This window comes from Rhinolophus sinicus, linkage group LG05, assembly GCF_036562045.2.
Source record: "Rhinolophus sinicus isolate RSC01 linkage group LG05, ASM3656204v1, whole genome shotgun sequence".
NCBI lineage: Eukaryota > Metazoa > Chordata > Mammalia > Chiroptera > Rhinolophidae > Rhinolophus > Rhinolophus sinicus.
The window spans coordinates 111,310,464-111,325,272 of NC_133755.1; the positions used below are offsets into that span (position 1 = coordinate 111,310,464).

The 14,809-nt window shown below is 36.5% G+C and overlaps 1 protein-coding gene and 1 pseudogene across 2 annotated transcripts in view; both read left to right on the plus strand.

The window, feature by feature from the left end:
* KCNQ5 (potassium voltage-gated channel subfamily Q member 5) overlaps positions 1-14,809 on the plus strand; it is a 529,926-nt gene that overhangs the window by 387,424 nt on the left and 127,693 nt on the right. For both annotated transcript variants that reach the window (XM_019749337.2, XM_019749338.2), the window contains exon 3: positions 8,634-8,760. In XM_019749337.2, the coding sequence (XP_019604896.2) occupies positions 8,634-8,760 (127 nt within the window). The remainder of the gene's footprint in view (positions 1-8,633; positions 8,761-14,809) is intronic.
* On the plus strand, positions 7,163-7,647 carry LOC141571768 (large ribosomal subunit protein eL21-like; annotated as a pseudogene).

Consider the following 14,809-nt stretch of genomic DNA (forward strand, 5'->3'; position numbering starts at 1 on the left):
TTACATTTTAACAGATGTGAATAACTTCAAGGGATAAGTTATTTCTAGAGAAATTTCAGAAATCAACCAATGAAAAATAGGAGGATCTCAGAAGGAACTAGATTTTCCTGGTGCTCCTGAAATGAATTCATTTTTCAGTGTCTTCCTAAGCCTTCCAGCCAAAAAGGCCAGCCCCAGTGACACTGGCTTTCAAGACCATCTCAATCGCTCAATGGCAGAAGCCATTGATGCCACATCATACCTTGTCCCCATCTCCCCATCCTCACCTCACTCCCACGTCTATGTCCCCCTTCTCTACAGACCCCCTCAGTGTATACTAAGCAACTTAGTAAAGTTTCATTATGCTGTCACCACCACCTCCCATGCAGACATGATTCTGAAGGTATTGATATGCATATGTCAACACCTGGTCAAATCAGTCCCTTTGATAAAAATACTTATGCCTTCAAATTCTCTTCCAGTATACTAATAGTTAATGTACCATCCTAAAAAGTAAGGAGAAACGTGAAAGTAAGGTAAATTCATGATGTCATCTGGTGGCCTCTAACTAATGGTTAGTAAGTATGGGTTTAGGGTCTTTTTCTGCTCTTCAAAGAGACAAATATCCAAAAGATAATTTATTTTTGTATATTTACTTCCATTTTCTGGTTTAAGTGTGGAGCCATCTCTAGATCTTAATTTCATTTCCTTAATATGTATTATACTAACAGAATTTTCCAAATTATAAAAAATTATAATTGCAACCCTTCTGACAGATGCCTTTCTTGGCAATTTATGATTAAGTTTACATCACAAATCCTTCCCTGCAGGGACTATGTGAAGAGGCGTGCTGGTCTGCAAACCCTATGTTGCTTAAGTATGCACACACAAGAAAAGGAGCAAAAATAGCTGGAAATTGATTATGTTGATATTCTGAAGAAAGGCAATAGTTCCAATTTTGTATGTCTAATTAGCCACGGCTCTTAAGAATCGGTGCAAATGTCACAGGGTTTATAATGTCGGCACTTCATCTGCACAAAATGCTATTTGATGGCATAAAACCAGAAAAAAACTAATGGTCACAGCAGACAGCTTATAGATTAGACAAAGGTCGCTGTGTTTTAATGAGCAGTGCTGTTAATGAATGAGAAAACAAGTAGAACATAAACTGTTAGGCATTGTGAATTTGTGCACCCCTCCCCCCCAAAAAAAATCAATCTTTACTGAAAACCACTTTGAGTAACTCAAAAATAAAATAAATGTAAGAAAAGAATTTAAATCTTCAATTATGTAGCACAGTCATATATATCAATGAAGTAGCATCACAGTTCTCTAGTGTGACATATAAAGATTCTTCCTTAATATCTAGAAAAGAGGGTTAATGCTAGATTAGTATTCTCAATAGATGTTCTAGATAGACTGCCTGTTGGTTTTCTAAATTTCTATATGCATTTCCTTAGTCTTAGATAGAATAAGAAAGATGTTCTTTGTTTTACCAAAATTCTGTGAGGACAAATAAGGAAATACTATAACTCTTCAAGACATGTGATAAAAATAATCAACATTGCCTTTAGTTCTGTAGAGGGCTGGCAAAGCCAAGCTTCTAGTGGCTTCAATAAGGAGGGACAGAATCATTGTTAGTAATACCAGTTTGTATTCCAGCTTTCCTCCAAGTAGATCAAGTACTCTAATTATTATTCACTTACCTCTTTAGCAGTCATTTGAGTAAATAGTGAACATTTTATTTCAATTAAAAACAAGCAAGGGAAAATGAATTGGTTTATCCTGAGCACAGCCGCAAAGGCACCAGAACCTGTCTCATAGTTGGCCCAGCAAGTCAGAAGAAACATCTATAAATCATTTCAACTGAGCATAAAAGATTTTTGTATTTCTAACTTATTTGAAAATGAAATAAGGAGACCCCCTCCAGAGGATCATTTAGAGAGCACCATTAAACCAAAACACAGTGGGACCAGATCTAGCATCTGAATTTAACGAAGAACGTCTTTCCTCTTATGAGTCTACTCCATTGGCTGGATGATGGGCAATGCCTTTTTTTTAATTGAAAATTTTTTGAGGTAATTGCAGATTCACAGAGATTCCCTGTGTACACTTTATGCTGTTTCCTCAAACAGGAACATTTTGCAAATCTATAGTATAATATTGCAACCAGGATATTAATATTGATAACAATCCACAGATCTTAATTCAGATTTCCCTGGTTTTGCTTGTTCACATTTGCATGTGTGAATTTAGTTCTGTAAAATGGTGTCGTATGTGAATAGTGGTGTATCTATCACAAAAGTCAAGACACCAAATAGTTTCATCACCACAAGGATCTCTCAACCTGCCCTTTAATAAACACACCCACCTACCTCCTCCTTCCCTCGCTACCCCCACAATCCCTGACTTCTAGGAATCACTAATCTGTTAAGTGTTTCTAAAATTTTTCCATTTCAAAAAAGTTATATAAATGAAATATTATAGTATGTAACCTTTGGAGATTGGCTTTTTTCACTCAGCATAATTCTTTAGAGAGTCACCCAAGTTGTGTATATCAATAGTTCATTTTTATTGTTGAGTAGTAGTCCATGGCATGGATGTACTACAGCTTGTTTAACCCATTCACATGGTAAGGACATCTGGTCTGTTTTCAGTTTTTGGCCATTATGAATAAATCTGTGAACATTTGTGTACAGGTTTTTGTATAAATGATAAGTAGTCATTTCTTTGGCATGAATGCCCAAGAGGTCAATTGCTAAGTCATATATTAACTGCTGGTTTCTAAGAAACTATCAAACTGTTTTTCCATAAGGGCTGTACTGTTTTACGTTTCCACCAGCAATGTATGTATGAGTGATCCAGTTTTTCAACATTCTCCCCAGCATTTTGTGTTGTCACTATTTTTTATTTTAGCCATTCTGTTAGATGTGTAGTGTTATTACATTGTGGTTTTAATTTGCATTTCTCTATGGTTAATGATATTGAATATTATTGCATGTGTTTATTTGCTATCCATATATACTCTTCAGTGAAATGTCTGTTCATGTCTTTTGCCTATTTTCTGAGTTTCTATATAGTCTAGATTAGTCATTTGTCAGATACATGGTTTGCAAATGTTTTTCTTCAGTCTATACCTTGTCTTTTTGCCCTCTCTATTTTTGATAAAGTCTAATTTATCAATTTTTCCTCTTACTACTTATGCTTTGGTGTCAAATCTAGCAACTGTTTTCTTATCCCAAACCCCCAAAATTTTCTCCTATGTTTTTACTAAAAGTCTTAGAGTTGAACAGGTGAGCCCAGGATACATTTTGGATTAATTTTTGTATAAAGTGTGAGGTGTAGATTGAGTTTCCTTTTTCTTGCCTAGTGAAGTCCTATTGCACCAGCATCATTTTTTGAAAAGGCTATATCTTCCTCTGTTGAATTGCTTTGGTGCTTTTATTTATCAGAAATCAATTGAACATATTTGCCTGGATATATTTCCAAAGTCTGTGTTCTGTTCCATTGTTCTCTATGGGTGTGTCCCTCTGCCAATACTACATAGTCTTGATTACTGGAGCTCTTTAATAGGTCTTAAAATCAGATAGAGTGATTTCTCCCATTTCATTCTTCTTTGTCAGATTGTTTTACCTATTTTGTATTCTTGCAATATAAATTTCAGAATAAGTTCATTTATTTCTACAAAAAAAAAGGCTGGCTGAGATTTTGATCGAAATTTCATTAAACCTACAGATCAATTAAGGAGTTTTGTAATTTTCAGCATGCATATCCTGTGTGCATTTTGTTAAGTATACAATAAAGCTAAACATTTTATTTTCTTTGCAATGATGATAAATAATATTGTGGTTTTGGTTTCCACATCCTCATTGTTAGTATACAGAAATGTGATTGATTTTTATACATTGATCTCGTAAACTTATTGAACTTATTTATTGGTTCTAAGAGTTGTTTTGCAGGTTCCTTGTGATTTTCTCCGTAGACAATCATGTCATCTGCAGATAGACTGTGTTATGTCTGCCTTTCCAATCTTTATGCCTTTTTTTCTTTTACTTGTCTTATTGTAGTGACCATATTATTCAACTATTTTGTAAAAGTACCATCTTGCCTTATTCTTGATTTTAAGCTGAAGCATTCGTCTTTCACCATTAATTATGACATTAGCTGTAGGATTTTTCCACATGTTATTTATCAAATTGAGGTAATAAGCCTCTATTCCTAACTTGTGAAGTTTTTATCATAAATGGTAAAGCTGGATATTCACATTCAGAAAAATGAAATTGGACCCTTATCTCACAAAATATACAAAAATCAACTCAAAATGGATTAAAGACTTAAATGTAAAGTCTAAAACTATAAGACAACTAGAAGAAAACATAGGGAAAGAATTTCTTGACATTGGTCTAGGCAATGATTTTTTGGATGAGATGCCAAAGGCACAGGTAACAAAAGCAAAAATAGACAGATGGGATTAGATCAAGTTAAAAAGCTCTGCACAGCAAAAGAAACAATCAACAGAATGAAGAAACAATCTCCAGAATGGTAGAAAACATTTGCACACCAAACATCTGATAAGGAGTTAATATCCAAAATATATTAGGAATGTCTATAACTCAATAGCAAAAAAATATAGTAATAATAATAATAACCCATTTTTTAAAAAATGGTCAAAGGACCTGAATAAACATTTCTCAATATAAGATATAGAAATGGTTGACAAGTATATATGAAAAGATGCTCAGCATCACTAATCATCAGGGAAATGCAAATCGAATCAAGACCACAATGAGATATCATCACACACCTGTTAGAGTGGGTATTATCAAAAAGACAACAAACAACAAGTGCTGGTAAGGATGTGGAGAAAGGGGAACCCCTGTGCATTACTGATAGGAGCATAAATTGGTGCAACCACTATGGAAAACAGTAAGAAGTTTCCTGAAACAATTAAAAATAGAACTATCATATGATCCAGCAATACTATTTCTGGGTTTATATCCAAAGGAAATGAAGTCAAGATCTTGAAGCGATATCTGTACTCCCATTGTCACTGAAGCATTATTCTCAATAGCCAGGACAGGGGAACAACCTAAGTGTCCATCAATGGATTTTTAAAATGTGCATATGTACAATGAAATATTATTCAGCCTTAAAAGAGAAGGAAACCCTGCCATTTGCAATAACATGGATGAATCTGAAGGACATTATGCTAAGTGAAATAAGCAAGACAGAGATAAAAGAATAACACATGATCTCAATTATATGTGGAATCTAAAAAAGTTGAACTCATAAAAACAGGATAAAATGGTCTTTACCAAGGGCTGGGTGTTGGGTAAAATGGGGAGATGTTTCCATTCCAGTTATGTAAGTTTCAGTTATGCTAGATGAATAAGTTCTGGATAGCTGATCTACAGCATGGAGACGATAGTGAATAATATCATATTGTATACGGAAAACTTGCTAAGTAGATTTTAAATGTTCTCACACACACACACACACACACAAATGTTAATTGTGAGGTGATGGATATGTTAATTAGCTTGATTATGGTATTTATTTCACAATGCTTGTGTATATCAAAACATCACATTGTACACCTTAAGTGTATACAGTTTTTATTGATAATTATACCTCACCAAAGCTGGACAAATGAAAAAGAGAGAGAGAAAGTAGTCTTCTCACACTTCCATTTCCCACTTATTCTAAATCTGTCAGATTAGGGATGATTTCTCTTCTCTGACTCAATAGCACTTTATTCCTTTTTATTGAAATAAGATGGAAATTTCAGGAACCAGGAGACAAAATCTGCTCAAAATGGTTTTCACACTTTAGTTCTCTATCACATAAGCCCAAGTCTTCAAAAGAGGACATTCCCACAGGCTGCAGCTCTGGACCTGAAATAAATGCTCCACAATCTGCTGAGCTCTCATCTCTCACTGTTGCTTACTCAGTGACTGGAGATTTTTGAGGTTATTTTTCACACAGTCTGAAACCAAGCCCACATAAGGAATAATAAGTAATGGTCTATCAAGGAGAAGAGAATTCTAACTCTTGTGCTACTTCCCCCCAGGCAAAAGTTATGACCCCATGGTGAAATCCAATTATAACTTCCTCCTGCTTTATTTGGAAATAAAGGATTTTTTTTTCCTAACCTCTTTAAAAATAAAATATTCCCGAACAAGGGTCCCAGAGTAAAGAATTTGTAGATTTAACTTACCCTGCTTCAATGCAGCATAGAAATGGTGCAGTGATGGCCTCCCTTACTTTAGAGTAATGGTCATATATTTATTGGTGTCAGCTAGTCCCGTGAAAAAGAAAAATCATGATATGGGAGTTCCTGGAGGCTCAGACCACATTTAGGATTTTCTTGAATATCCCTTCTATTATAATATTACCTCTCACCAGTGGAGTGCCAAACTTCCTGGCACAAGTAAGAATTAGGGGCAGCAATAGACAAGTGGACCTGCCATTAAACCTGGAGGGGGCACAGGTGCAGCATCTTAAGCCCCAGCATGCTTTCTATACATGGGAAAATGTGCTGGAGAAAAAAACGGTTGATCTGGTACAGTACCACCATAATGAATGAATAGACCCAACTACCTAGGTACATATTCAAAACCAAAACAAAACCTTCATGTTATTAGTGAATACATGTTAACCATAGTTTCAGTAACCTGTGCATAAAGTCATCTTCAGAGATTTATCCTATAGGTAGTTTTAAGTCACTGTAAGTAAGCAGCAATGATATTGGAGATTTATTTCCCACCATGAGAAATATTTGTGGATTGCTTAGTACAATATAACAGAAGGATAGAATGATACATCTATCTCTACTAGGCGTTTCAAAAGTGCAACACATCATCACATTCTCTAACTGAAGAAACAGACATTTGCCTGAAATTTGCAACAAAAATGCCATTTTTCTAAATTTGATAACAGTTTTTATCTTGGTACATGGGATGGGAGAATGGAAAGTAGATTAGGACCTTTTTTTTCTATGCTTTATATATCTACGATGTTTGAATGTTTTAATAAAGACCATGTATCACTTTTATAACTAAGCAAGTATAATAAAAATCAATTAATAAATATTTTTCTACATTATAAATGCTGAGTCAACCCTTGTTTAAAAACAAGGGAGGGCGTTTTAGCCGGGACCGCCATCTTTCAGTAATTTGCCAAAATGACCAACACAAAGGGAAAGAGGAGAGGCACCTGTTATATATTCTATAGGCCTTTTAGAAAACATGGTGTTGTTCCTTTGGCCACATACCTGTGAATCTACAAGAAAGGTGATACTGTAGACATCAAGGGAACGGGCACTGTTCAAAAAGGAATGCCCCACAAATGTTCCCACAGCAAACCAGGAAGGGTCTACAGTGTTACACAGCACGCGGTTGGCACTGTTGTAAACAAACAAGTTAAGGGCAAGATTCTTGCCAAGAGAATTAATATTCATATTGAGCATATAAAGGACTCTAAGAGCCGAGATAGCTTCCTGAAACTGATGAAGGAAAATGATCAAAAAAAGAAGGAAGCCAAAGAGAAAGGTCCCTGGGTTCAACTGAAATGCCAGCCTGCTCACCCAGAGAAGCACACTTTGTGAGAACCAAGGGAAAGGACCCTGAGCTGCTGGAGCCCATTCCCTATGGATTCATGGCATGGTAGATGTAAAACAAATAAAACACCTCTGTACTGTTAAAAATATTTCTCTTAATTGAGTAGAAGTGTGTTGTTCCCTCCCCCCAAATAAAATATTAAAAGAAAAAACAAGGGAAGAAATTATTTTTTAAAGGAAAACCAATTTCAATAAACTCAGTTCCTGTCCCTATAGGGACAGCAAGGTGACTGTGACAAGCTGGCTCCAAGAGATGCTTTCTTCTTACAAATTCCATTTGATTTTTCATTTTATAACCCACTGCTTAATGAGCCACTTTAGTTGGCCTTTCCCCAAGGTTCACTCACAACTCTTCCTACATAATTTCAAAGTCATTTTGCTGGAGCAGGTGTTATTTTCTAAGCAGCTCTCACCAAAGGGCAGCATAATAATTAACAAGCTTTAGATTCGAAGAATTTAGGATCTCACTTCTGGCAAAGGATATATGTTTCACACAGGCAGTAATGTTTTGGGAATTTTCTATTTTATAACAATATTTGGACACCATAACAAAACACATGCTTCTAAATATTTAGTTCTTTTTCTCTGAGAATAGCTCTTAAGTGCTATGTCACACCTTGCAGCAATAGGAAGCTGTTTTCTGTAAAACTGCAAAGCCGTGTTTTCAGGTTCCTCTCTTTTGTTTCAGATAGTTCACATGTTACCAGGTAGCTAAAGTCAGGTACACTACATATTCCAGACAAGGTAGATCAGTAAGTCAACCTGCACATTTAGTATTAAAACTGACTCCTAAATTTGCAAATGTTAGGGACTTGAAAAGGAATGGCATTCCACAATAGCAAATGCAGACAGTATGAGGTTTCGATGTTCTCCAGGTTTTGTTTGATTTGGAGAAGAGGCAATGTTCTTAACTTTAGACATTTAACCAATAGGTGTTTTAGATGAAGTGCCTAAATATCCAGAAACACCCATAGACCTTCTTGCTATGGTTTGCTCCACAGTGCTTCTCTCTAACGTGTATTATTTGGTATTTTAGGAGTTCGTGATGATTGTCGTCTTTGGTTTGGAGTTCATCATTCGAATCTGGTCTGCAGGTTGCTGTTGTCGATATAGAGGATGGCAAGGAAGACTGAGGTTTGCCCGAAAGCCCTTCTGTGTTATAGGTGAGTATCAGTGTCCAGATACCTTATGACACCACATCCTTTTCTTCTGTCTCCTCTATTGCGACATTTCATTAATATTAAAAGCTAACAATCATGGAGTATTTCCCATGGGCCAGGCACTGTTGTGCTTTAAAAGTGTTGACTCACGTGATCCTTACCACAGCTCTGTGAGGTGGATGACTGTACTATCCTCATTTTACAAGTGAAGAGACTGAGGCCAAGAGTGGTGAAATAAGTTACTAAGAGTCATATAGGTAGTATGTGGTGGCGCTAGGGTTGGAGCCAGGTGGTCTGGCTCTAGACACCAACTTGTATCAATTAAGTTTCACTGAACTATATGGTTCTCCAGGGTTGCCCTGAATTAGGGAAGTATAAAACAGTGTGTTAGTCCTGGCAGTGCATATCGATTAGTATTCCTCAAGAATGATTACAAGTACGTTTTACTGTATGCTTTGGTGACCTCAGACCGGATCAGTGTTTTAGATTCTGAAATATGAGTCTCCCACCCTGCAGTCCCCAAATAATATCACATCTCGGCACCTACCTAGCTGCTATGCTTTTAGAGGAATTCCATTCACCTGGGTGCCAGCTTGAAATCATACTTCTTAATGAAGAGGCCATATAGCATTCTGGAGTTAAGAGCTGGTATCTTCCAGTAATATAGTTTTAAGTATATCATAAAACTGAAAACCTTATAAATTGTACTTCAATGAAAAATTATTTTTTAAATAGAGTAAGTTGCCTACATCATGGTCCTTTATCCCTAAATAGTTCAATATGGATTTCCTTAGAGATGTTCTTTTATCTAACCTTCAGTAAATGGAACATTGATACAATCTTTCAATCTGCTGCTGTATCCCAGGTTTGTCAGTTGACCCAATGATGTCCTTTACAGCATTTTTTCCTCACCAGTACATGATCAAGTCGAGGATCACATATGGTATTTGGTGGTCATGTCTCATTAGTGTTTAATCTAGAGCAGTTCCAGACTTTCTTTGGCTCATAAAAGTGACATTTTTGAAGAATATAGCCTCACGCTCCCACTTTTTAATAAATAGAATGTTCTTCCTTTTGGAAAAAAAAGTAAACTCTCTGTATGAAAGCTATTATTATTGTTGTTGTTGTTATGGTAGTGGTTGTTGTTATTTAACAGCTAAATTGCATTTTCTTGCTCTTTTTTCCTTCTCACTTCTTTGGCAGCCATTCAAACCCAAATACCGAAAATTCTTGGTGAGGCTTACTTATTCCAACTATTTCCAATCTCAACAACTGGATTTTTAATTTACAAGGAGGTTTAGGCTATGGTCTTCATTTATGATAGGTTTTCTATTTTGTTTAGGAGTCACGAATTGGTTTCCTCCTTTACCCCTGTTCGCTGTGGCAGGGGCAGAGTGAATTTAACGAAGAATTGGAGAAAGTGTCTCCCTATCTATGGGCGCTATTAAGAAGAATCTTTTATTCCATCCTTGTTGTGTAGGAAGAGCAGTGTCCTGGGGATGGAAGAATGGGTGGGCTCCCAACACATTCTCTGCCACTGAGGTAATATCATTGTATAAACATTTCAAAAGAGTCACCATTCAATCAAACTTTATAGAAATTTCGCTATGTGTGAAGCACTGGAATGACAACAGTGAAATTCTAAACTACATTTTGGCCTTTGCTAGTGCAGTCTCTTTGTCCAGTTGCCTCTGCAAGAATAGGCTTTACCTCTTTTTGAAAACCATTATTCTAAGGTATGGAGGAAAATAGATAATAACTTCCAGCCTTGCAGGTCCATCCAGCCCCAAGATATATTAGTGAAGGCATTTGATTTTTCTCCCTGGAGATTGTTTTCTCTTTGAATTCTCTGCTCAAGCAACATCGTGAAGGACTGACTATAACTTGATGTGAAACTACTGACCAACAAGTATTTTCTGTCCTATAAGGGGCCCAAACAAAAAAATTCACAAGGCAGATGGTTGGCCAAGACTCACTCAGCTTCTACAGGATAAGGTTGGTTCATGGATGACTGCAGGAATATTCCATTCCAGATCTTAAAACCAATTAAAAATTGGTCTTGTTCCAGTTCCAGAGGCAATGCCGATGTATTTCTGGTCCCAAGCTGAAAAGAAAGTTCTTTCCCAGATGCCTGCTGCCTTTTGATAGCTGTTCTCAGCTACAGATACATCAGCACATCTTAGTACTTTAATTTACTCTTCTTGTCTCAGATCCTTGCAGGTTTTGATATAACACATGGTTCCAAAAATGATATTATGTTATTTGTAGTTTTAGTCATGTTTGGATCTATCAGTAGTGACCTTACAAATTTAGTGGGGCATGGTTTAGGTGTAGTTGCAATTTAGTTAACACTTTAGACCTTCTGTATTAGGATATTTTACCTCTAGTAAATTAATTGCTTTCGAAGAAAATTTCATGGGTAAATATATAATGAATCCCTATTAGAACAAAGACAAGATCTGCACTTACATTTAGGATAACTATGTTTTTTTCAGTGTTTTGTTTAATGTACATATCACAGTTTGATCCATTGTCCAGCTGAATTGATGTAACAGTGAAATATGTTCAAATGTGGCTCTTCAGTAGGAGGTCAGTAAAATTTAACTTACACAAAGGAACCAAATGTCGCCTGTCTGAAGGCAGCCGGCAGTACCAGATGACAAAACCCTTTCTAGGCCTGTTTAATAGGTCCATAAAAATGGTTGATGTCACCGGTAAAATGAAAAAGTGCAACATAAAGTGAACCTTGTAGTTCCCTTGTTCAACATAATTTACCATGGTGAAATGGAAAAAGGAATAACTTTTCTATCATCATGATAATTGTTCTGAGTTTGGAAATGTAATTAAGATTTTTCAAGACTCCATGTATTTGTAAGGTTGGATTACTCTGAACATGTCAAATACACACTCAAATGTTTTTAGAAGTCTTAAGCAGTTGAGCACAGAGTGTAGAAAAGATTGTGATCAGTTGGCTGTGCCTCCAATGTGGGAAAAGCTTTCTGTAAGCACACCAATGTTGTTCTTTCCAAGTGGAAAGATATTGAAGTGACCTCGGTGGTTGGCTAGTAAGCCTCCTATACCATTGAGCCCTATAGACCAAATGACACTGTGTGATAGAGGGCCCACAGGCTAATTCCCAAAGACTTCAGAAACTTTCCCTCCTGAACTACTCACCCTCTTACCCCTGTACTGTAGGCAGAACCAAGAGCTTTCAAAAACTTGTTGATTTAAAAAAATCATAAAATCATTGTATACATGTATTGGGAAAACATTTTAAACAAGCATAACCTGAGGGAAGAGAAAAATCTGTTTAATTTTGTTTACTTTTTGTTTACTTTTCTTTCGTTACTATATTTATTTGTCTGCTTGGTTTGGGCAGTTTGCTGTGAAAACTGATAAAATGTTTTCTTGACTTACAAAATTCTCCCTCATACCTATGTGTTCAGTATACACCTGTACCCTAAGATTCTGCTGAAATAGCATTTCTACAGCTATAGGCAATAATTGCTACCTTACCAATTTGGAGAGTAAAGTACATTTTGGGATGACTACCCAGGTTGCCTTTCAATTACCTGGGCTGGCTGTTTTGTGATTTCTTTACATTCAAGCACAAATCACTCATTCAGTGACCTCAGTATTGAGATAACCTCAAAGGGTAATTTTGTAGTCATTCTTTTTTCAAGCTTTCATTAATGACCTACCTGAAAATCGCAAATAGTGCCAAAGGCTGGTACTTAGACCAGGATAATGAGCCTGATGTGTCAGGAAGCCAACAAATTACTTCTAATAGTGGCTTTTTTAATTCCCTGGTGACTCTTTCTAAAGACAGATATAACAGGGCCATATTTTTCAGTCTTGCAGTGCATCTCAGGGAAGCAGAAAATACCAGCCTGTTATTAATCTTGGATCTGTATTTGATGCTAAATATAAGTTTTTCTTAATGCTATTTTAACAGTTTTCCTTCAGTGTAATATTTCCACAAGAGGACAAAAGAGGCAAACCACAGCACAGATGTTTCCCTCATGAATTGAGCATATATGAGATAGGTTCAGTTTGACATGAGATAACAGCCACTCAGGAAAATGCCAACAAGTGTATTTTTTAATGAGAAAGAACTAACCAGCTCCTCACTTGGCTAAAACAAAATCGAAGCCTTTACTAAAATCAACCACATAGCCAAGGCCATGCTAGTATATCTATGAATTCATCTCATTAAAAAGCAACTTAACAATTGTCACCCCAATAAATTAAAAAAAAAAAAAAAGGCAACTTAAGCTGCTAATGTGTTCAAAAGTTAAATCAGACTCCCAGAACTGCCACTGGCTGCTCAGCTGAAAATCTGAGACATTTTTCTGCTTCTCTGCCTTCTCCAGCTTTTGTTCTAAGAGACATCGAATTTTGTTCTAAACCCTTGAATCTCATCATTTTTCTATACATTCTAATCTCTCCTTGAGTAGAAATTATATTCCCTCAAGTTAGTTCCTATAAGATGTTCTTCTGCTGCTTCTCTTTACTTCCAAGTGTTCAAACTCCTTTAGTGCATATAGACTCCTTCCACATGATTCATTGGACCATCTGAGGACAATTAAACCCTGTGGGATTCATTGATCATAAAACATTAAATCCATTTCAATCTCTTTAGTTAATAATAGTTGATATTTATTAAGACCTGCTATATGCTAGGTACTGCTCTACCGTGTTTCCCCGAAAATAAGACCTAGCCGGACCATCAGCTCTAATGCGTCTTTTGGAGCAAACATTAATATAAGACCCAGTCTTATTTTACTATAAGATTGGGTCTTATATAGTATAATATAATATAATACCCGGTCTTATATTAATTTTTGTTCCAAAAGATGCATTAGAGCTGATGGTCCAGCTAGGTCTTATTTTCAGGGAAACAGGTAAGCACTCCATAAATATTATATGCCATTTTATAGATGAGGAGCTAAGATAGGGCTCACAAAACTTGTCCACAGTTAGAAAGATGGTAGGTAAAAGAACAAGGATTCACTACTTGTGATTTCACTCTAGAAAAGTATACCTACCTGATGAGCCATTTTTACTCACAACAGCACTTCTGTTGTAGTACTAATATTCTGTACTATCACATGTTATGTAAGAAAACTCATTCACACACAGAGCACTTATGTGCCAAGCATGGTCTTAGGTACAAAAACCACAAAGATGAATAAAACATGGTCCCTGCCCATAAGAATACAGTCTCCTGTGCCCATAAAGAAGGGAAAACTGGAAGGTAGGAGGCTAATTATGGGGATACAAAGAAAAGGTGATGGGGGTGGAGGTAGTCATGGAAAGACGATACAGAATCTCATGACGAATTGTGTAAGACAGAGGAGCAAAAGGCACCCTGGATTTTGAGCTTACTCCTCCGACAAATATTTATACAGTGCCTACCATGTCCAAACAGCTTCTAGACACTGGGGAGGCTGTGTGGCACCAAATGGATATGGTCCTACATGTAGAACTAATATCTCAGAGGACAGAAAAAAACAATACACAAATGTATTTTTGAAGAACAAGATAATGTCAACTAGAGATAAATGTGTGAAGGAAATAAAAGAGATATTAGGGACTTCTTTAGAGTGGGTTGCCTGAGAGAGTTTTTCTAAGGAGTGCACACCCAAGTTGACCTGAATATTAAAAAGGAACCAGCCCTGAAAAGATTTAGTTACAGATCATTCCAAGCCAGAAAATAGTAATGGGAAACATTGTTGAGACCCAGTGAGTTTGGTTTGTACAAGGTCACTGTGGCTGGAGGGCAATGAGCAGTGAGGAGAGTAGAAGCTGATGGGGAGACAGGCCACATCACACCGTGAGGACCGTGGAGGCCACGTGAGAGCACAGAGTTGCTTGATACAAGGCAGCTTCTAGAGATGGGCCACCAGGTAAAGGTCCAATAGAGGCATAATGCTGAATATTTGGGTTAAAAACACAACATTCTGATCAGGCAACAAAAAGCACGGCTATATAAGGCTCTAGGTTTTTTAGTCATCTATACCTGCTTGAACTTCATTTCAGCAATATGCAA